The sequence below is a fragment of the Hemiscyllium ocellatum genome, chromosome 8 (assembly GCF_020745735.1).
Source record: "Hemiscyllium ocellatum isolate sHemOce1 chromosome 8, sHemOce1.pat.X.cur, whole genome shotgun sequence".
Classification (NCBI taxonomy): domain Eukaryota; kingdom Metazoa; phylum Chordata; class Chondrichthyes; order Orectolobiformes; family Hemiscylliidae; genus Hemiscyllium; species Hemiscyllium ocellatum.
In genome coordinates, this window is record NC_083408.1 from 30,153,701 (window position 1) to 30,177,484 (window position 23,784).

The 23,784-nt window shown below is 39.0% G+C and overlaps 1 protein-coding gene across 1 annotated transcript in view; it reads left to right on the forward strand.

Moving 5' to 3' along the window:
• Positions 1 to 23,784, forward strand: part of LOC132817814 (regulator of microtubule dynamics protein 3-like) — a 232,906-nt gene that overhangs the window by 190,900 nt on the left and 18,222 nt on the right. The window contains exon 8 of the mRNA XM_060828311.1: positions 7,945 to 8,022. Within this exon, the coding sequence (XP_060684294.1) occupies positions 7,945 to 8,022 (78 nt within the window). The remainder of the gene's footprint in view (positions 1 to 7,944; positions 8,023 to 23,784) is intronic.

A 23,784-nucleotide genomic window follows, 5' to 3' on the forward strand; every position in this document is an offset into this window, starting at 1 on the left:
AGTGCACTAGGAGCTGAATTAGGACAGTTCAAACTTAGTGGAAAGAGGAACATCTTTATTATAACAACTGGTAGGAGAATGTTTAGAAATATATTGATCACTTTAATCCTGACTTTACAGAAGCTTAGAAATGTGAAACAGGAAATGATCATTTAGATTATTGAACTATCTCACCCTCCAAAGAATCAATTTATCTAACCAAATTTTAATTTTAGTGGCATGGTGGCTCAGTGATTAGCATTGCTGCCTCACAGTGCCAGAGACATGGGTTCAATTCCTGTCACGGGCGGCTGACTGTGTGGAGTTTACACATTCTCCTAGTGTCTGCATGGGTTTCTTCCGTGTTCTCCATTTTCCTCCCACATTCCAAAGATGTTCAGGTTAGGGTGAATTGGCCATGCTAAATTGCCCATAGTGTTCAGGAATGTGTAGGTTAGGTGCATGAGTCAGGGGTAAATGTAGAATAGTAGGCGAATGGATCTGGGTGGGTTACTCTTTGGTGGTTTTGTTGTTCAGCCAAAGGACCTGTTTCCACACTGTAGGATTGTATTCTATAATTTTTTTTTAAATCATTTCTTCCTCTGTAAAACAGGCTAGGATTGTTTGCTGCACAAAAAGAGAAGGATGTGGGGTAACCTGACAGAGACGTTTAAGAAAATGGAAGGGTTTAATAGAACAAAGACTGTATACTGGAAACCTGAAACAAAAAAAAGCAATTACTGGAGAAACTCTCACTGGACTTGAAACATTAACTATGTTTCTCTTTCTACAGGTGCTACCAGACCTGTTGAATTTCTCAAACACTTTCTGTTTTTGTTTAGGGGTTTGGTGGGATTGACATAGAGAAAATGTTTCTATTTGTTCAAAAGTGCTAATGTAGAGGGCATAACTATAAGATAGTCATGAATAAATACAATAATAAATTCAGAAGAGATTACTTTTTCCAGAGTAGTAACAATGTGGAGTTTGTTATAACATATAGTGTGTTAGAAGCAAATAGCATAGATGCATTAGGAGAAGTTAAATGACTGTGTTAGAAAAAAAGATAGAGGGACAGGTAGCATTGAGAAGACAGGAGGCTGCAGAAGGGTTTGTATAGGTTAGGAGAGTGGGCAAAGAAGTGGGAGATAGAGTACAATGTGGGAAAGTGTGAGGCCATGCACTTTGGTAAGAAGAATAGAGGCATGAACTATTTTCTAAATGGGGAGAAAATTTAAAAGTCTGAAGTGCAAAGCGATTTGGGAGTTCCAGTCCTGGATTCTGTCTAGTTAAACTTGCAGGTTGAGTCAATGCTTAGGAAGGCAAATGCAATTATGGCATTTATTTTGAGAGGACTTGAATATAAAAGCAGGGATGGACTTCTGAGGATTGATAAAGCTCTGGTTAGACCACATTTGGAGTATTGTGCACAGTTTTGGGCCCCATACCTCAGGGAGGATATACTGAACCTGGAGCATGTTCAGAGGAGGTTCACGAGAATGGACCCAGGAATGAAAAGCTTAACATTTGAGGAGTGTTTGAGGAGTCTGGGTCTATACTCGATGGAATTTAGAAGGAAAAGAGGGGATCTCTTAAAGAACATTTGAATGGCCTGGACAGAGTAGATGTTGTGAAGATGTTTCCATTGGTTGAAGAGTCTAGGACCTGAGGGCACAGCCTTAGAGTAAAGGGATGACCTTTTAGAATGGAGATAAGGAGTAGCTTCTTCAGCCAGAGAGTGGTGAATCTATGGAATTCATTGCCATAGAAGGCTGTGAAAGTCTTGAATGTATTTAAGACTGAGATAGATAGGTTCTTGATTGTCGAGGGGATCAAGGGTTATGGGGAGAAGGTGGGAGAGCAGGGGTGAGAAACCTATCAGCCATGGCTGAATGACCTAACTTCTGCTCCAGTGTCTTATGGTCTTCTGATTTTGTTTAAGAATAAAACCATACGTTCCTGGAAAAGCTCAGCAGTCTGGCAGAGTTAACATTTCGGGTCAGATGACCCTTTCTCTGTTCTGAGGAAGGGTCACCAGACCTGCCACACTAACTCTGATTTCTCTTCACAAATGCTGGCAAACCTGTTGAGCTTTTCCAACAACTTCTGTTTTTGTTTCTGATTTACAGCATCCACAGTTCTTTTGGTTTTTTTTCTTAAGTTGGACTATGTCCCTGAATAACTGGCTTGAAAGTTGAAATGTCTGTCAGCTGTGTTATTTGTTTTAATGGGGAATGCATGGGGAATAGTCAATGTTTGCAGATCATTGTCAGTTCTGATTTGTATTTTTTGGCTTGTACTTTCTAACTTTTTTTGTGCGTATACACGGATGTTGTTTTTGTCCTTGTGTTTGAATTCAGTCACACACAGAAAATATTCTGTTCCAAGTTTAATTCTGATAATATTTGCAAATCATTTTCTTTTTTCTCTTTGATTCTTTGCAAGCTTCCTTCAAAGTTAATTTACTTTTTCTCTCTTGTTCTCCCAGTACTTTTGCTGTCTCTTTGAACCTCTGTCTTTCCTTGCGCTCAGTTCTTGAATCAAGGCCTGCTCCAGATGAACTTCTGATGATAAAAGTTGAAATAAGTTGGCCATCTCAGAAAATTAGAATCATGTCAAAAAAATTCAGCAAGTAGTTTCAGAACTTTACCAATGATCAAAGTCAGCATGTTTGTGGATAATTCCCTAAATTCATTATTGGCTGGAGATTTCAATGAAATACAGGAATTGGGATAGAAACTGGGAAATTTAAGGGGAAAAAAATCTAGAATGACTCTGTTGTGGCTTTAGTTAGAGTCATAGAATCATAGGGATGTACAGCACAGATACAGATCCTTCGAACCAGCCAGATATCTTAAATTAATCTAGTCCCATTTGCTAGCATTTGGCCCACATCTCTCTAAGCCCTTCCTATTCTTATACCCATCTAGATGCCTTTTAAATGTTACAATTGTACCAGCCTTCACCACTTCCTCTGGCACACACCATACCATAATGCACCACCCTCTGCATGAAAAAGTTGCCCATTAGGTACCATTTAAATCTTTCCCCTCTCACCTTTAAACTATGCCCTCTAAGCTCTGGACTCCCCCACCCCAAGGAAAAGACCTTGTCTATTTACCTTATCCACATCCCACATAATTTTAAAAACATCTGGAAAGTCACCCTAAGCCTCCAATGCTGCAGGGAAAGTAGCCACAGCCTCTTCAGCCTCGCCCGAGAGCTCAAGCCCTCCAACCTTGGCAACATTTATGTAAGTTTTTTCTGACCCCTTTCAAATTTCACAAGCCCTTCCTATAGGAGGGAGACCAGAATTGGATATGATATTCCAAACATTGCCGAATCAATGTCCTGTACAGCCACAACATGACCTCCCATCTCCTATACTCAATGCTCTGCCAATAAAGGAAAACATACCAAATGCCGTCTTCACTATCCTATCTACCTGAAACTCCACTTTCAGGGAACTATGAACCTGTACCCCAAGGTTACTTTGTTCAGCAACACTCCCTGGGACCTTACCAATAAGTGTATAAGTCTTGCCCTGATTTGCCTTTCCAAAATTCAGCAGCTCACTTATCTAAATTAAACTCCATCTGCCACTCCTCAGCCCATTGGCCCATCTGATCAAGATCCTGTTGGACTCTGAAGTAACCTTCTTCGCTGTACACTACACCTCCAATTTTGATGTCATCTGCAAACGTACTAACTATATCTCCAATATTCACATCCAAATCATTGATATAAATGGCAAAATGCAGTCAACACAGCACTGATCCTTGTGGCACACCGATGGTCTCCAATCTGAAAAGCAACCCTCCACTACCACCTTGTACCTTCAAGCCAGTTCTGTATCGAAATAGCTAATTCTCCCTGTATTCCGTGTGATCTAACCTTGCTAACCAGTCTACCATGAGGAACCTTGTCAAATGCCTTACACAAGTCCATGTAGATCGAGTTCACCTCTCTGCCCTCATCAATCCTCTTCGTTACTTCTTCAAAACACTCAATCAAGTTAGTGAGACATGATTTCCCATGCTTAAAGCCATATTGACTATCCCTAATCCAAATACATGTAAATCCTGTCCCTCAGGATTCCCTTCAACAACTTACCCACCACTGATGTCAGGCTCACCAGTTTATAGTTCCCTGGCCTTTCCTTACTACCTTTCTTAAATAGTGGCACCACGTTAGCCAATCTCCAATTTTCCAGCTCCTCACCTGTGACTATCGATGCTGCAAATATTCTCAGCAAGGGGCCCAGCATCATTTCCCGAGCTTCCCATAGAGTTCTAGGGACACCTGATCAGATTCTAGGGATTTATCTACCTTTATGCATTTTAAGATATCCAGCACTGCCTCCTCTGCAAGATGAACATTTTTCAACATGTCAGCATCTATTTCCACAGTTTATGTACCTTATATGTCCTCTCGACAGTAAACAGTGATGCAAAATTCTTGTTTAGTATGTTCCCCATCTCGTGCGGTTCCAAACATAGGCTGCCTTACTGATCTTTGATGGACCCTTTTCTTTCCCAGTTATCCTTTTGTCCTTAATGTATTTATAAAAACACTTTGGATTCCCCTTAACCCTATTTGCCCAAGCTATCTGCTGTCCCCTTTTTACTCTCCTGATTTCCATCTTAAGTATACTCCCACTGCCTTTGTACACTTTTAAGGAGCCACTCAATCTTTGCTGTCTACACCTGACACATGCTTCCTTCTTTTTCTTGACCAAAACCTCAATTTCTTTAGTCATCCAGCATTTCCTATACTTACCAGCCTTTCCTTTCTCCCTAACAGGCAATACTATCTCTGGAGTCTCGTTATCTCATTTTTGAAGGCTTCCCATTTTCCATCCGTACCTTTACTGGCAACCATCCACCCCCAATCAACCTGTGAAAGTTCTTGCCTAATACCATCAAAATTGGCCTTCCTCCAATTTAGAACATAAACTTTTAGATCTGGTCTATCCTCTTCCATCACTACTTTAAAACTAATAGAATTATGGTCGCTGGCCCCAAAGTGCTCCCCCACTGACACGTCAGTCACCTGCCCTGCCTTATTTCCCAAGAGCAAGTCAAGTTTTGCACCTCCTCTAGTAGGTACATCCAAATACTGAATCAGAAAATTTTCTTGTACACACTGAACAAATTCCTCTCCATCTAAACCCTTAAGCCCACCCCCTCCCATTTATCTCTCAGTCCCCTTGAGCAGCAAGCCTCATTGCTGATTAAGAACTTATGTCCAAAACATCGATTCTCCAACTCCTCTGATGCTGCCTGACTGCCTGTGCTTTTCTAGCACCACATTCTTCGACTATGGGGTCCTAGTCTATGTTTGGAACTTAAAATAACTACCCTATCTTCTTACAGATAATTGAGATCTTCTTACAGATAACTGAGGTCTCCTTACAAATTTGATTTTCAATTTCCCACTAGCTATGGGGGGGGGGTGGTATATAGTACAATCCCAAAAAGGTGATCATCCCCTCCTTATTTCTCAGTTCCACCAAATAACGTCCCTGGACATATTCCCAGGAATATCCTCCCTAAGTACAGTCGTAATGTTATCCCTTATCAAAATGCCACAGCCCCCTCTTCTTGCCACTCTTTCTATCCTTCCTGTAGGATTTGGATCCTGGAACATTAAGTGTCAGTCCTGTCCATGAGCCACATCTCCGTAATTGTTATGTTATCCCAGTTCCACATTCCTGACCATGCCCTGAGTTCATCTATCTTCCCTGTTAGGCCTCTTGCAATGAAATAAATTCAGTTTAATTTGTCTGTCTTACCTCATTCTCTGCTTTGTTCCTGCCTGTCCTGACTGTTTGACTTGTTCCTTTTCCCAGCTATACCAGTCTCAGACTGATCTCATTCCTCAATACGTCCATGGGTCCCACCCCCCCACCCACACATCTTACTAGTTTAAATCCTTCCAAGCAGCTCTAGCAAATCTCCCGGCCAGTATTTTAGTCCCCTTCTAATTATACAGATCACTTCTAGCCCAGAAGAGATTCCAATGATCCAAAAATGTGAAACCTTCTCACCTGCACCAACTTGTCAGAAATACGTTCATCTGCTTTATCCTCCTATTCCTTTCCTCACTAACTCAGAGCACCAGGAGTATTCCAGATATTACTAACCTCGCGGGACTCCTTTTTAAATTCCTGCCTAACTTCCTATATTCTCCCTTCAGAATCTCATCCTTTTCCTTTTCTATGTTGTTAGTTCCAATGTGTACAATGATCTCCTGCTGGTCCCTCTCCCCATTGAGAATATTCTGCATTCTCTCAGAGATATCCTTGATCCTGGCACCAGGAAGGCAACACACCATTCTGTGTTCTCGCTGTCAGCTGCAGAAAAGTCTGTCTGTGACTCTGACTAGAGAGTCCCCTATCACAATCAATTGCCTGGAACCTGACATATCCCTCGTTACATTAGAGCCAGAACCTTGGCTATTCGTGCTACATTCCCTGAGAGCGTATCACCCCTTACATTTTCCAAAACAGCATATTGTTTTGACCCTTGATGACCACAGGTGACCCCACACTATCTGTCTCCCTCTCCTACCTTTACTGGAAGTAACCCATCTAACCTGAGACTTATCTGCGGTTTTTCTCCCTTCCTATAACTGCCATCCATCATCACCTAGCTCCTGTAAATTGTGCATTGCTTCTATCTGCCACTGTAACCAATCCATGCGATTTGATAGGATTCACAACCAAAGATACTTACTGCAGATATAATCATCAGTAACATGGAAACTCTCCCTAATCGCCAACATCTGACAGGATGAGCACATCACTGTACTAATGACCATCTTTTCACCTTCACAATCTACAGATCCAGATTGTGCTATCCAGAAAATAGCACAGTCTTATTACTCTAAAAAAAACACTGCTCCAGGCTAACTTAATACCTATGTTTTATACTTTTAAAATTTAAATCAAGAGACAGAACTCAATAAAACATATTATCAAAAAAGAACCCACTGTATTCACTATTGTAGATATAGAAAAAGAACAGCAATGTTATACTTTAAAACTATGTACATAGCTGCTCTTGTGATGTGAACTCTCCCACACACGTTCTTCCAAGATCAGCTGTGAACTTCACTGTTTAATTTTTCTTAGAGACGCACTCCAATGTTCAGAGATACTTGAACTCAAACAGCAAAGGCAGTAGCTGTGCAGATTCACTGCAGTGTCAGACAGCAGTGTAGATTTCTTTCTCGTTTTATTCACTGACCATGTGGTCCATCCTTTATCTCTCTTCCTTCTTTTGAAAGTGCCGTTGTTTTGATCTTTTATTCCCAAAGTTCCAAAACAGTAGTTATTGTTCCTGGAATTCTAGGAAATCAGCTCCAACACCTAAAATATCTGAAGAAAGGAGCAGCTCTTACAGCCACAACTTTTCCCTGTCCTCCATTTGTGAAATACCCAGAATCCAGTAATTATTTCTTGCAGCTTCCACATTCCTGAATTACTGCCTCTCTATTCCTTTTCCTACTTATAGTGCCCTTCAACTTTGCAGTTTTACCAGAAATGAGAGTTGTTTGGCACACATTTACTGCTGTGCCTGAAATAAACGATCAGTTCACCTGTCAAGGTATAAATTACTGGAGAAATATTAATGTCCAAGACACTGCTCAACTTCAAATAGTGTCATGGGATCTTTTACATCCACCTGAGTAAGCAGACAAGACCTGTCATTATAAGACAGTTGGCACTTCCAGCAATAGAACACCTGCTTAGCATCCCTTGAATTTATGTAAGGTCTTTATGACAAAGACAAAATAAATCAAATTATAGCTAAATAAAGAACAAAAATAGAAGTATTGGACTGAGCTATATCTTCAGGTTTTGGATGTATATTTTGGATACTTTTGATCATATTCTGCTGACTTCGAACTGCAATATTAGTAAGTTTACCATCTAACTTGTGTTTCTTGATATTCTTCTAGGAGCACATCGACAAGGCCATTGAGCTGAAGCCTAATGACCCTTCTTTATACTACTTGTTGGGAAGATGGTGTTATGAGGTAATATTCGAGTGACGGTGAAAAGGGGGTCATTTTATTATGCATCTTGTAGTGTACAAAGCTGGCAGTAGCCTGTAAAGTTTGACAGTAAAATATATTCTCTGGCAGTGAGAATAAACCATGAGTCAAAGCTGTTCATCTCAACCTTGCCAAATTTTTATTTAAACAGAAAGAGTTTGAACTCTTTAACCACTCCAATCTGAGTCTATAGGGTAAAGTATGACAATCCAATTATTGATTGAGATGAACAGCATGGAAACAGACCCTTCGGTCCAACCCATCTATGCTGACCAGATATCCCAACCCAATCTAGTCCCACCTGGCGCATATCCCTCCAAACCCTTCCTATTCATATACCCATCCAAATGCCTCTTAAATCTTGCAATTGTACCAGCCTCCACCACTTCCTCTGGTGGCTCATTCCATACATGTACCACCCTCTGTGTGAAAAGGCTGCCCCTTAGGTCTCTTTTATATCTTTCCCCTCTCATCCTAAACTTATGCCCTCTAGTTCTGGACTCCCCCAACCCAGGGAAAATACTTTGTCTATTTATCCTATCCATGCCCCTCATAATTTTGTAAACCTCTGTCAGGTCATCCCTCAGCTCTGACACTCTGGGGAAAACAGCCCCAGCCTGTTCAGCCTTTCCTTATATGATGAGATAGCAGTGCTTGTTGAGTCTGTATTTAGCCTTCACTTGTCTGACCAAAAAGCATGGGATAGATTTTACACAGGTAGTTTGGCCACATCTTCACAAAGTAGGGTGCCAATAATGTAGGATGCCTCCCTGCCTTTCTAAGTGTCCAATTAATTGGTAATTCAATGATTTTAAAAGGCAGTTGACTTACATTTTATGTGAACCATTCCATATTATGGTGCACATGGACCACAGGAAGGAAGTTAGGTTTGATATTCATGGGCACAAAGCCTATAGGAAAGGCCATGATCTTGTTAACCAGTGGTGGAGATGCAAAAGGTTGAATAGCTTTCTGGTTCTTCTAATTCCTAAGTCCCTTGATCCTGTGCAATCAATGTTGTCTTGTCTCAATTATATTCATCTGTCAATTAAAGGCTGAGCATACCCTCCACAATGTTAAACTGAAATTGATTACCAAGTCTCAGCCTGACTACATTAGAGGTGGACACCAGCCCTAGGCCTGTGATTTAATGAGAGCCTTACTGGACAGGTGCAAAGTAGTCAGCAGTCCTAATGATCAGCTGTCCCTAATTAGCTGGTTGGTACTCAATTGAGCCAGAAACATTGATGTAGGCAGGAGTGGGCATGATGGGCACTTTTTGTTCCAGTTCGGAGATTTTCATGAAACATTTAATCCATTTATCTATTACCTCATAACTATGAAGAATATTATAGTGGGTATAGAGAGTATCTGGAATAAAGCTGCTTTGACTGCACGTTATTTTAGACATTGAACCCAAAGCCTAATCTCATATGCAACAAATGGTAATTGAGATTTACATTCACATTATGTCATTTTGCTTCATGGCATCTCAGTCTCTTTATTGGGGGAGTTATTTTGCTTCTCCCCACTGATTTATCTCATTCTCAGTTATGATGAAAAGAAGAATGCATGATTACAAGGATGAAATTGAGCTGCTTATTTCTAAAACTGGCAATAATGTAGAAAAATAACCTTGATTTGTATGATATGAATTATGTTTGTGCAGAAATGGAAAGTTTACATTTTCTTCCATATGTAAGGTCGTCTTTTGAATGTAATTGAACCTATCTGAAAAAGCTCTTGTCATATTTTCTTTCTGAACTATAGCACTTCCAACTTTCAGTATTTCTTTCTGTTTTCTATATACTTAACCAGTTTCCTGTACCAGATATTGTCTCATTTTAAAGGATCTGAAATCTAACAATAGAACAAACCTATTTGTAGCAGATCTTGAAGAACATGCTTGCAACATGGCACCAGCCATTTAAACATTTTTCTATTAGTCAGTAATATTGGAGGAGAATCCATTCATTTGTGGTCAGGCTGAGACTTAGCAATCGATTTCAGTTTAACATTGGGGAGGGTATGCTCAGCCTTTAATTGGCAGATGAATATAATTGAGACAAGGCAACGCTGATTGCAAATGAAGAATGCAAATTTCACTTGGAGTAGGTGATCAAATGTTTTGGTGAGGGTCTCCTATTTTATTACAATGTAAGAAATAGGCTTAGAAGACCATATAACCTGTGCCCCCAAGCCTGCTCTATTATTCAATATAATCATTCTTGATCTCTGCCTCAGCTCCACCTTACCAACTACTCCCCGTATCCTTGGATTTCAGGAAAGACCAAAAATGTAGCTGTCACAGCCTTAAATATGCACAATGTTGGATTCTCAAAAAATGTAAAGAATTGCAACACTTTGAGTGAAGAAATTTATACTTCTCTCAGGATTTAATGATTGACTCGTTATCCTGAGGTAGTGTCCCCAGGTTCTAGATTTCCCTGGCCAGGAGAAATAATGATTACATTTTGATGCTCTGTATATTACAGAGTGATAGTTTATTGGTTAGATTATATAGTAAAGGGGCTGCACATTGTGAACGTATCTGGAACAGATGCCAGACCTCAGACTGCTAATTAGCACAGAAGCTGTACAGACACTACACTTGATAGATGCTCTAGACACTTGTTATTGTAATTGTTAACTATTTATATCAATGTGATAAAATATTACCGAATGCCAACAGAGTTCACAATATTACTGAAGTAAAACCAACTTCCTACTAATTAAATTCAGAATAGGCAGGAAAGTTAGTAGTCATTGATGCTGCTTTAACCACTTTTTCAGCAGAGTTTTCATAAGACTGTAGCTCATAACCAAATATTATAGTTCTAATGATCTGACAATATGAATCTGAAAACCCATGCTCTTTGATTAGTGACATGCATGGTGGATCAGTGCACATTTGTCCATTATTGTTTTCCACGTAAAACTACCATCTATTTCTTAATGTATGATTCACCTCCAGGAATGGTATACTTCTAATGTTTTTATTTTTGTTGATATGTTTTTGTAGTTTACCAAAACTTTTCTCATGGTATTCCCGTGGTCACTTGGAAATTTCTAAACACTGGGATATTAATAATATTATCAAGGGCACTGAATTTCAATATCAGAGACAGTTATGAGAATGGGTCGCAAGGTCTATCAGGAGTCGAATTAGGTCATATAGTCTGAAGTAAAAGGATGAGAAATAATTTGGTGACTCCACTTAATGAACTACGGGGAGGGAAATTGTGCTCAAGGGATATTATAGAAGGGCTGCTACTCAGAATGAGTAGTCTGCTGTAGGTCCAAGTATCTGGAATCAATTGAATGGGGGTTTTGCAATTTGGAAATCTTAGGGAGGAATCTCCAAGGGCCTGAAATCTGAGCTCAGCCAACAGCCTAGGATTTGTAAAAGGAGAAAACTGACATCTCTGAGAGCAGATTGTACTAGACCTTGTATGATGCAATGAAACATGATTAATCAGCAATCTCATTGTGTAAATGCCCCTAGGTAGCAGTGATTATGATTGCAGTTTACATTTCATTTGAGGGAGAAGGGAGTGCATCTAAGATTTTATTTTAAAATTTGGGTCATGAAAGCAGAGCTGAAAGTGAATTGACAAATTAGATTGAAGTATAGGTCGATAGAGATGCAGTTGCAGACACACAAAAAGAAGCATACAATTGTAAAAGACAGATGGCTGGTCAGAAGATTGGATGGAGTATAAAAACAACAAATAATGACTAAAAAGATGAATAAAGAGGGGAAAAAAATACAGTTCGAGAAAGACATAGCCAGAAATATACTAATAAATAGAAGTGTTTTTTATGAATATTTAAAGAAAAAAAGAATTAACAAAGTGAGCATAGGTCTTATAGAGAGTGCATCTTTAGAATTACTAATGGAAAATGGAATGGTATTTTTCATCAGTCTTCATTATTAAGTATTCAAGTAACTTTCATAAGGAGTGATAGATCAAAGAAATAAAAGGCAGGGAGGAACTCAGGAAAATTCCAATGATATTTTTTGTCATTTTTAGTAAATTGTCGGAGCTGCAGAATTACAAATACCTGGATCCTGAAGGAATTCATTTAAAAGAAGTGACTAGTGAGATAGTTTTAATTTTCAAAAGCTCCTTTGTTTGGGGACATTCTCGTTAGACTAGAAGATAGCAAATGTATTCAAAAAGGACCAGAGACAGAAAACAGCACTATGGGTCAGTTAGCTTAAATTGGAAAAATGTTAGAAGCTATTACTAAATAAGTTAAAGAGGGCACTTAGGTAAATTCAAGGTAATCATGCAAACCAATGTGGTTTTCTTGATAGGGAAACCATGTTTGACCAAGCTATTGAGGAAGTAACACATACTTTAGATGTATTGCATACTTAGATTTATAAAAGCCATTTGATAAAGCTCCATGTCAAAGATTGTAGTGAAAACCTAAAGCTAATGTTGTTGGGGTTAGCATATTGGCATGGATAGAAGATTGGCTGCCTAACATGAAGCAGAATGCAGACCTAAATGAGTCTTTTTCAGGTTAATGAAATGTAACATGTGGTGTGTCAGGTCTTCAATTGTTTACAATGAATACAAATGACCTAAATGGAGGAATGAAAGGTATAGTCACCAAATTTGTTGACAACACAATGATAGGCTGGAGGGAAGCTGTAAAGGGGACATAGAGTTTACAAACCTATACATAGACCGAGTAGGTAAAGATGTGGCAAATAGAGTATAATTTGGGCAAATGTGAGATTATCTATTTTTCAGCAAGTGAAAAAAAGCATATTATCAAAATAATGAGAGAGATTGCAGAGAGTTCTCATGCATGAACTGCACAAAATTATATTTTACAGCAAGTAATTCTGAAAGCTAAGAGGATTATAATTTATCATAAGAGGAATTGAATACAAAAGTTAAGAGATTATGCTTCAGTTATACAGGGCAGTGATGATACTGCATCTGAAGTACTGTGCACAATATTGGTCTCCCTATTTAAGGAAAAATATAAATATATTGGAGGTTATTCAGAGAAAGCTTACCAGGCTAATACCTGAAAGCGCTTGACAGGGTAGGTGTAAAGGGAATGTTTCCTCATGTAAACAAATTTAGACCCGGGGTAACTGTTTAAAAATCAGGAATCGTTCATTTAAAACAGAGATAAGGCATGTTTTTCTCTGAGGGTCATGCGTCTTTGGAATTCTCTTCTTGAAAAGGTGGTGGAAGTCCTTGAATAGTTGTATGGCAAATGTAGATATATTCTTGTTAGGTAAGAGTGTCAAAGGTTGTTGGGGTAGGTAGGAATGCATCTATGAGACTGCAGGAAGATGAGCCACAATTTTATTGAATGATGAAGCAGGCTTTAAGGACTGATTGGTTGACTCCTCCTTCTAATTCGTAAGCATGTATGTCTGCAGTCTGAAGATTTATGAACATTTGAGAGGAAATTCTGAAACCTGGGAGTTATATGCAAGGAAGAGCCCTTCCAATCTGCCAGAAATAAGCAGGCATTTGGAAGCTTTGGGGGAAGAATCTAACAGATTTGATAGTTAGCGATTTTTGAGAAGATCTGCATCTCAAGTTGATGATATGGATGGAAGTTAGCTCGCTGAGCTGGAAGATTGTTTTCAGATGTTTTGTCACCATGACTAGGTAACATCATCACTGAGAGCCTTCAGTGAAGCTCTGGTGGTACGTCCGCCTCTCTATTTATAGATTTAATAGTTTCTTTGAATAGTACAGTACAGCCACCCATTCAATAATAATTGTGGACACCTTTGTCAGATCTCCTTATAACATTTTATGCTATAAGGAAAATAATTCCCATTTTTCTTAATGATCCCAGTTATGTTCCCAATAGTGTTCCCCTGCGGAACACCTCTGTTTACGTCCTTCTAGTTTGAAAGATAGCTATTAACTACTATTCTTTGTTTTTATATCCTTTGACCAACTTCCGTTCCATGCTGCCAGATTCCCTTAAAAAAAGATTATCTGTAAGTCTCTCATTTGGCATTTAACAAACTCCTCTTCAAAAACTAAATATGCAACATCCAATTGTTTCATGTACTAATATATTGTTATTTTCTCAAAAGGTTCAACTGAATTTGTCAGATATGAATTGTCATTTGCAAATCCAAGCTGCCTACACTTAGTCCTGGTCTTTCAAAATAAGTATTAATTTTATTTTGTGTTAATGGTATCTAGAAGTTTCTGTGCTACCATTTTACAGCTGACTATCGTTATCTAATTTAATCTCCTCCTGAACTTTACATTAGCAACTCTCTCGTTCTCTGTCACAACTTCCATAATCCAAGGATGTGGTTGACACCTCTGCTATTTCCTCTCTGACTTCCCTCAGGGCGTAGCACATTTCCATATTAAGCTTCATCAGTTTTTTAACAGTACTACTTCTGTTAAAACCTATTTTTTTTGGTCAATCTCCTCCTTGTTTCCATTATAACTTTTGCTCAAAACTGAGATAAAGAGCAGAATTTAATGCAGGCAAGGGGGATCCTAACATCCAAAATGAAAGCTGGTGACACTCCTGTTGACTCAATCTTTGGAAACCCCAACAGAATGAAGTGCTGTGCCTAATTGGCAGCAGAACCCCTGTTGTGATGTGTAAATAGTAGATCATTGCACCAACCCGTACAGCACTGAAATCCCACCAAGGAGAAACGCTCGCCAATCAGAGGTGCAGTAGCTCTCCAGTACTGACATCGCAAACTGGAGTCCTCCTTGATTTTATTCTTCTTCTAGCTTTTATATTTATAAAATGATTTTTTTCTGTAATCCACTGTCTTTCCTCATTGTATACTTTAGCTTTCTAATGATTTTTGTTTCCCCTCTAGTTCTTTGCTCCACTTGATTTTTTTTTGTTTTATTTTACCTATACCTTTTTAAAAGTCACATTTTTAATTTGAACTCATCCAAGGAATCCCAGCTTTTGTTCATCAATTGTGTTTACCAATAGAAAGCCAAATTTAAAATTAATCTGACCTTCAAATGATCATTTTCTCGAGCTTGTTGGAAAATATCTCAATGAAAGCACTCCTTTGTTGTCAGATTATGGAGTATTTCATAGTTTTATTGCCCCTTTAGGCTAAAAGTCAAATAATAAGAAGTATTTATAACTCCTCAATCCCAGTACTTTAATATCATGGTTGGCAGATTTTATCCTCAATTCAAGCATGTATTTTAATTAAACCCAATAAGGTATCAAGAAAATGGACACACCATAGAGGCATGACACCAAATCTAAAAGTTTTTCATCTACCTCTCAATTTCTTTTGTCAAATGAATTGTCTTTTACTGACTATTGCTGCATATGAGCAGATTTAGTGAGCCCCACCCCAACTAAGTCCTTGAATATTGAATGATATAACCAATCTTATAAATGTTATTTATTCCTCAGAATGAGGGCTGCAATTAAACCTAGTATTTGCATGAATGATATGAGTAAAAAGTGAGGTCTGCAGATGCTGGAGATCAGAGCTGAAAATGTGTTGCTGGTTAAAGCACAGCAGGTTAGGCAGCATCCAAGGAACAGGAAATTCGACGTTTCGGGCCAGAGCCCTTCATCAGGAATGAGGAGAGGGTGCCAGGCAGGCTAAGATAAAAGGTAGGGAGGAGGGACTTGGGGGAGGGGCGATGGAGATGTGATAGGTGGAAGGAGGTAGATGACCTGGGGGGTGCAGTGAGAGAGAGACTCACTGAAATCCTTGTAGAGGGAGGAAGAGAGCTTCTTCAAGGAAGGCATCTTTGCAAGAGGATTCGCAGTAGATTAAAATCTTCGAGTAAAAGGTGTGGTCTGCAGATGCTGGAGATCAGAGCTGAAAATGTGTTGCTGATTAAAGCACAGCAGGTTAGGCAGCATCCAAGGAACAGGAAATTCGACGTTTCGGGCCAGAGCCCTTCATCAGGAATGAGGAGAGGGTGCCAGGCAGGCTAAGATAAAAGGTAGGGAGGAGGGACTTGGGGGAGGGGCAATGGAGACGTGATAGGTGGAAGGAGGTAGATGACCTGGGCCGACCAGTTTATGCATCATTGATATAAATAACAAAGTAGTTAACACTATTGTTTGCCAACGAGACAATAATTATTGGTATTGTACTGTGGTTTGATGATAAAATGACTGAAAGGCATTGATAAAAGGAATGGGCAAAACTGAAAGAAGGATCTCACTGCAACAAAGTATGAGGTATGGCCCGTAAACAAATATATAATGGAGAATATACGCAGATAGTTGTGAATCCCTATTAACGGTGGAAATCAAAAGCAATTTAAGAGTCTAAATGCATGGATCATTAAAATGGCGTTTAGGTACAAAATATAGGCAAACCTGGTAAGTGGAATATTAGTTTTTGTAATTAGATGGCTAGAATATAGTGGAGAGAAAGTTAAACTATAGTAATGTTCCTTGGTTAGACAACACCTGGCATTCTGCATAAAGTTCTGGGTACTGCAATTTAGAGCAGATGTATTGACTTTGGAACAAGATTCATAAGAACACAAATAGGACTCCAAGGGATGAATTATGAAAACAAACTATATAAACTAGACTTGTATTGCCTGGAAAGAGTGTTAAGAGGATATTTAATTCAGGTTAGGATATTGAATCAAATCGATAGGGCGAAGTACTTTTTGCTGATGGGTGGGTGTTGAGTTTGGGACAAAAGGTCACAAATATAAAATGCAAACAAGATAGAACCAACTTCTGATGAGCATGGAACACTCAAAAGGAAATTGATAGAGACTCAATGAATATTTTTAACTCTGAGACTGAGAGCAATAGTTTTTTTTAGGTTGCAATGGACTCGAGAGGTAGATGGGATTTAAATTTGGATCAATGTCATATGCAATCTCATTCAATGACAGAACAATTTTTAATGGCGTACTCCTGTTTTGTTCAGCTCGTCAAGCCTGCTCCACGATTCAATAGGATCATGGCTGATCCTCACTTCCACTTTTCTTTCCTTACCCTATAACCTTCTACTTCCCCACTAATAAATAATTTATTAAATATACACAAGGTTTCAGTCCTCACAGCTGTCTGTGGCAAGGAGTTGCAAAGATACTCAAACCGCTGTGAGAAGAAATTCCTCCTCATCTCAGTCTTAAATTGTTGCCCCTTCTTAAATTACACCATCTGATTCTAGACTTTCCCATGAGGGAAAACATCCTGTCAGCATTTACCCTGTCAAGCCCCTTAAAAATCCTATATATCTCATTTGTCTAAACTCCAATAGAAGAGTTGCAACCTATTTAATCTTTGCTCATAAAACAATCCCTCCATACTAGAGATCATCCTAATGAACCTGTTCTGAACTTCCTCCAATGAAATAATATATTTTAAAGTAAGGAGACGAAAACTACTCCCAGTACTCCAGATGTGGTCTCACTTCATCTACAGAACAACCAGGATTACATGAATGAGACGAGTGGGAAATATTTTGTTCAGATAACTGATTGTACGGCTAACTGATAATGTTTTTTACAGGACCTTGAGATCATGTTCAGATAATCTGAAATTCGGATAATTGATGTTCAGATAACCGAGGTTGTTCTGTACTTGTAATAAAATGTCACTACTCTTGTTCTCTACTCCCCTTGAAATAAGGGCCAACTGTCTAATTTCCATTCTGTACCTTTGGCATTTACAATTCAGAATTTCCACAAGTCTAAGCAAAGAACTAGGTAACACATACTAAGGAGGAAATTAAAAACTGGATTTTTTTAAAAGTATGGGTTCAAAACAATGATAAACAAAGATAAAATTTAAGTTTGCAGTGATTGAGTGTAAAAGGTTGAGTATGTATTGAGTTCTGACAAAAGATTATTCAACTTTCCTAATGCTTTGAAAATACTATGTTTCCTTGAAAATAAACAAGCATTTGTAAATTGAGTTTTTTAAATTTGTTTTTGTAAATTCCAACACAAAGTTTTAGCCAAATGAACTCAATAATATATGCATTGAAATGGCTGTCATTTGCCAGGCTGTTCCATATTGTAAATTTACATTGTGTTACTGTTATAATCGAGACCTGAGATTTATATAAAAGTGTAGAAAAATAACCATATCCCTGATATAGAGCTAAAGATTCCATAAAATGGAGAACTGGTTGACTTCACTCTTTCGTTTTGTAAGCTGGCAGATTTTGACCCAATTCTCAAAGGATGTAAAATAATGTTCTTGAAGGGCAGAAATTCTGCAGAGACATGTAATGGTTCTTAAGCTTCTGGCTGAAATCCTTCTCCCTGATCATGAGAAACCAGAGATTACAGCTGTGTTTTCTCTGGCCTGCACTCTGGTTTTGATAGTACACTAAAGCCCACAGAGAAATGAAAGTTAAAACTGCAGTTTCAATTAATTGGAGTGGTAATGGTGTATTATGACTGTTATTTCTCTGGAGTGAAAATCCAACCTACGCACTCCATGCTCATTAATTGAAAGTTACTTATTCAAGTGATATTTTAATAGATCTTATTGTCGCATCTGGTTTCTGGAAGTGATACTCCTACCTCCTTTCTTTGAAGCTACATCCAAAAAAAAAATCCAGGTTCCTGTTTTATTACCAAACACATTTTCTTCTCAAGACTGTATAGGCCCTTAAGGTCTTCCACCACCTTACTGAAGAAGAAGGTCTGTCATCTAATTAGTTATTATATGCACCATCCTGGCCAATTACCATAACTTCTTCATCACAACCAATTTTGTCCCACCATTTGCCACCTTGATGGTGCTCCTGTAAGCTGTCCTTTTTTTGTTGCTATTACATTCTTGACGTGTTGTTCTACTTATCCTACTCCTTCTCCCCTCCTTTTTTTCCCTTACTGAGATTAGGACCAATCGTCTGGTTGTTCTCCTCTTCCTGCAGTAATTGAACTCTTAAAATCTGCCATTACCTGATATATTCCATATAGTATCTTCTTTTAACTCTATGACTATGACTCCATAACTGCTTCTCCCTTGGCACTATCCTCGCCCTAAGTTTATATAATTATATCTGTATCTTGAAATCTAGCATTCAGGAGCAAAATCTTACATTTTCAGTTTTGGGATTTATTGCTGTATTGCAGTTTAAAATGCCAGCATTCCAAACTTGAATAATTATTGGTTTCTGACCAAAGATTATTTAACTTTCTTAGTGCAATGAAAATACTGGAGAGTCTCCTTTACAAATTTATACATTCAAACATTTTTATTTAAATAAAATTAACTTTTTTAAGTATTTTCACATCTCGAGTGGATTATTAGCAATTGTGTTAATTAATTAATAAGTATTGGTACTGATCATACAATTTAAGCCTGAAAGTTAAGCAGTGGGTAACTGCGGTAACCAAAGATAAAAATTGATTCAATCAGACATTTTACTCAATTCAGAAAAGCTAAGGCCTAAATTTTCACCCCAGGTCAAAAACACAGAGAGGGGACAATTCTCACCTCTGCATCCAACCAGCTCTTGGTTCTGGGAAAAGGGCTGACATTTTGGTAGAATGAGGGCAACCCTGGAAAGAGTTCAGAAGCTGCCAGGTACAGAAGCATGGTGGGCAAAAGTGCACTGGCACTTTGAAGCTATAAGAAAAACAATAAAACTTAAAACAACTCTCACACCTCCCAGTCCATTTCTCCACCCCAGCACATTGCCTATGCCCCATCCATCTACCTGATGTTCTCAGTAAACCCCCATAACCTTCTTACCCTCCATGCCAAGGTATGACCCTTTATCTACCCTCCTACATACCTTCCATGCAAACCAGTATCCCTTTACCAGCATGATTGTTTATAATCAACTTAGTTCTAAATCACACAAGCTCATGGCCCACTATCATCTCCCAAAACATCTACCTCAATAACTATGCTGAGGTTATAGAAAGCTCTTAAGTGTTGATTGATGAAAACAAAACACTCAGTTTTTGAAAAAAAAGCTATTTATTATATTTAACTTACCTTAATTTCTTACAAAACCAAGCATTCATAGTTCCACCCCACAGAGTTCATTGACTCTTAGAGCTGGCAGCCAAACTGAACTAACATGAACCCTACTTGTGACAATGAGAGGTTGAGAAATCAGTATTGCGGCCTTATTTTTTAATGGTAGCCCTCAGACAATTAAGGGGCTGACAGTCTGAAGTTGGTATTACACCCCAGTCCCTCTGGTACTCCTCAATCATGAAACATCTCAAGTATCACAGCAGATTCTGCATGATCCCTCTCCAGGCATGTTTGGGCATGGACATAGCACAGAAGGGGCACAGTACGTGACGAAAGATGAGTTTGGAACTGAAATGGAGTCTTCTGAAGTTTAGTGAACAGTGTTACTGTAGAACATGGGTTTGGAGTCAATTGTCTGCGTGTTAACATTTAAACATTGATGCAGCTGTGGTCCTGAGCTCTTCTGCATAGAAAAGAGAAAGTTTGAGAGTGATCTGTTTTTACAGATTCTGGAAATGTGCTTCATGATATTCATTTGGAGGGTTATGATGAGGGCACCTGCCTGCATAATTTCCCAGTGAGAGAGCAATTGTAACTTAGAAGCAACACATCTATGACTATATCTATCAATTAAATGGCATATTATAGAATATTCAACCTCATTATTGCCATCTTCACAGGATGATATTGATTTTAACACTAAATTCATACAACTTAAAATAAATCTTGTATTGAAGATGGATTCTGCACACCTGTTTGACAGCATGCAGCCATGTAACTCAATTATCATTTTTCAATTTTTTAAATAAGATTTTGTGCAGTGTTTCATACCTGTCTTACCTTCTGTGATAAGTTTCAGGTGGAATCCTCAGGGAGTACGACGAATCACGCATATGCAACTTGTCATATGTGGCCATGCCAAAGCTCTTTAGATCAATTTAAATCGACTAATATTGTGCATCCTGGAGGCCAGTTGATATCATTATGCAGGGATTTATGGAGTCGCAGGTAAACAGGCTGGTGAAGGTGGCATTTGGCATAGTTTCCTTCATTAGTCAGAACATTATTTATTGGAGTTGGGATGCTATGTTGCAGCTGTACACGACATTGAGGCTACATTTTAGAACACTGTGTACAATTCTGGTCACCCTTCCATAGGTAGGATGTTGTTAACCTTGAGTGGATGCAGAAAAGATTTGCAAAGATGTTGCCTGGACTGGGGAGTTTGAGTTATATGGAGAGGCTGAGTAGGCTGGGTCTATTATCCCTAATGCATTCAAGGCCGAGGGGTGACCTTATAGAAGTTTGTAAAATCATGAGCAGCACGGATAGGGTGAATAGCCAAGATCTTTTTCCTCGGGTGAAGGATTCCAAAACTAGAGAGCACAGGTTTAAGGTGAGAGGGGAAAGATTTAAAAAGACCTGAGAAATAATTTTCACACAGAGTGTGGTGCATGTGCGGAACAAACTGCCAGAGGAAGTAATGGAGGTGGGTGTAATTACAACATTTAAAAGGCATCTGGATGAGTATGTGAATAGTAAGCATTTAGAGGGATACGGGCCAAATGCTGGTGATTGGGATGTCTGTTCAGCAAGGATGTTGGACTGAAGAGTCTGTTTCCATGCTGTATGACTTTTAATGACTTTCCTTGGTGGTTTGTGAATTCTTGGAGTTCTGTATTGCTTCACTGTTGAATTTGTTTAAGGCTGAGATGGACAGATGTTTGGTTTGATGGAATCACAGAATATGGGGAGTAGGTGGGAAAATTGAGCTAAGGCAGAAGATTGGCCAAGTCTATTGCATGGAGAAAGTGAGGACTGCAGATGCTGGAGATCAGAGCTGAAAATGTGTTGCTGGAAAAGCACAGCAGGTCAAGCAGGATTCCTGAAGAAGGGCTGATGCCCGAAATGTCGATTCTCCTGCTCCTTGGATGCTGCCTGACCTGCTGTGCTTTTCCAGCAACACATTTTCAGCTCAAGTCTATTGCATGTCTAGAGTGTCGTGCACAATGAGGTGTTGCAGCTTTGACTGTCTCCACTTTTGAATTACCTGTGAGCATTCTTCTAGATTCCTATTAAGAATGGGCACCTAGGCAACATACAGGGATCTGAATCCAGAAAGAGAAGGCATGTTCAGGAGAGATGATGGAACAGGAAAATGAAGCTTGAATGAAAGATCCTGTTGACATTTATAATAAAAAGCCCTTAGTTTAGTTTTGTATCACTTTGAGATGTACTCTATATTGTAGCTGAACCCAAGGAGATGGCAGAACAGATTTCAGAAGCACCTCACCCAAAGTATAGATGATACATGTATTTCTGCAAGAGGCTCTGCAATCTGACTTTCCACACTGTCCTGGGATACAATTGATCAGGTTCTGGAGATTTATCCACCTTTATATTTTCTAAGACCTCCAGCATTTCCTCTTCTGTAATTTGTACTAATTTCAAAGCATCAATATTTATTCCCCTGAGTTTTCTAGTCTCCACAGTAAAACCCATCGTGAAATCTTCATTTAGTATCTCTGACATCTCCTGAGCTTCAACATATGGACGACCTGTTTGATCTTTAAGGGGCCCTTCTCTCTCTTTAGTCGCTCTCTTTGGATTATCCTTAAATGTATTTGCCAAAGCTATCTCACATCCTCTCTTTGCCTTCCTGATGATTCCCCCCCCCACCCCACCAAAGAATGTCCCTACACACTTTATATTATTTGAAAAATTGATTTGAACCCAATTGTAAAACCCAGTTGGAGAAGGACAACAAGTTCAACATATTTGGAGAGAGAAACAGCGTTGATTTTAAGTCCAGAATGACTTATCTTTGGAATTAGTTGGACACTATTGGACTTGATGACGGAGTCTTTAACAACCGTAATGTACTACCAGTATTTACTACTTGTATTCATGCGCACCGAGTTTCGGGCAGCACTGACTGGTATCTAGTATTCATGGATTTATATTCCAGTCACAACTGAGTTGAGAATAAGGCCAAGGATGTGCATACGTACTGTGTCAATTTCAGAGAGATCCATGGAGGATTTATCTTCATGAGCTCTGGCAAGTTTTCTCACTTGATTTTGTGCTGTTTATATCATAATGCATTGTGCCCATGCTATCTTGCATTCACCGTTGGTGTAAGTACTTGGGACCACCGGGACTTTCCAGGGTTTATGGCACTGGCACTGTATCTAGAAATAAGCTATGCAGCCGATCAAATGCTGCCACCTAAGGATTGCCCTTCACAATATATCTAGTAGGAGGAAATGAAATAAAAAGGCTTTTGAGGGCATACAGGTGGTAAAGTTAGACTCCATTGAAAATAAATTTCACGTTCATAAACTCATTGCTATTTTACATAACTCGTCTGATTGACTGTCATTGGAATTAGAGTTACAAGAAGCAAGCTACACAGTCTAGCCATCCTGCCCACCATGCCATGTTAGAACCTTAACTAAAGGAGTTCTACCCTTTCCCTATTGTCCAATGTTGCGCAGAATGTGATCATTGTTCGGTTTGGGAACATTACATTTTAGAAAGCTTACAGGCTGGCTGCGGCACTGGGGAAATAAGATGAAGCAATGTGATCTGGCATAAATTTAGTCCATAACAGCCTTAATACATTTTTAGTAAAGGCTTTAAAGATCCTACACAGGTGTTTGGTGGATATTTGGAAGTAACGAGTTAATGCACCTGTCATTATGATGCCCACTGGGATAGAATGGCCACCCACCCTCTTCAGTCACTAATCCCACTCCAGCAGTTAGCATAGTTCTGTGACAGTGTCCTAGGACATTTACCATACTTATCTTG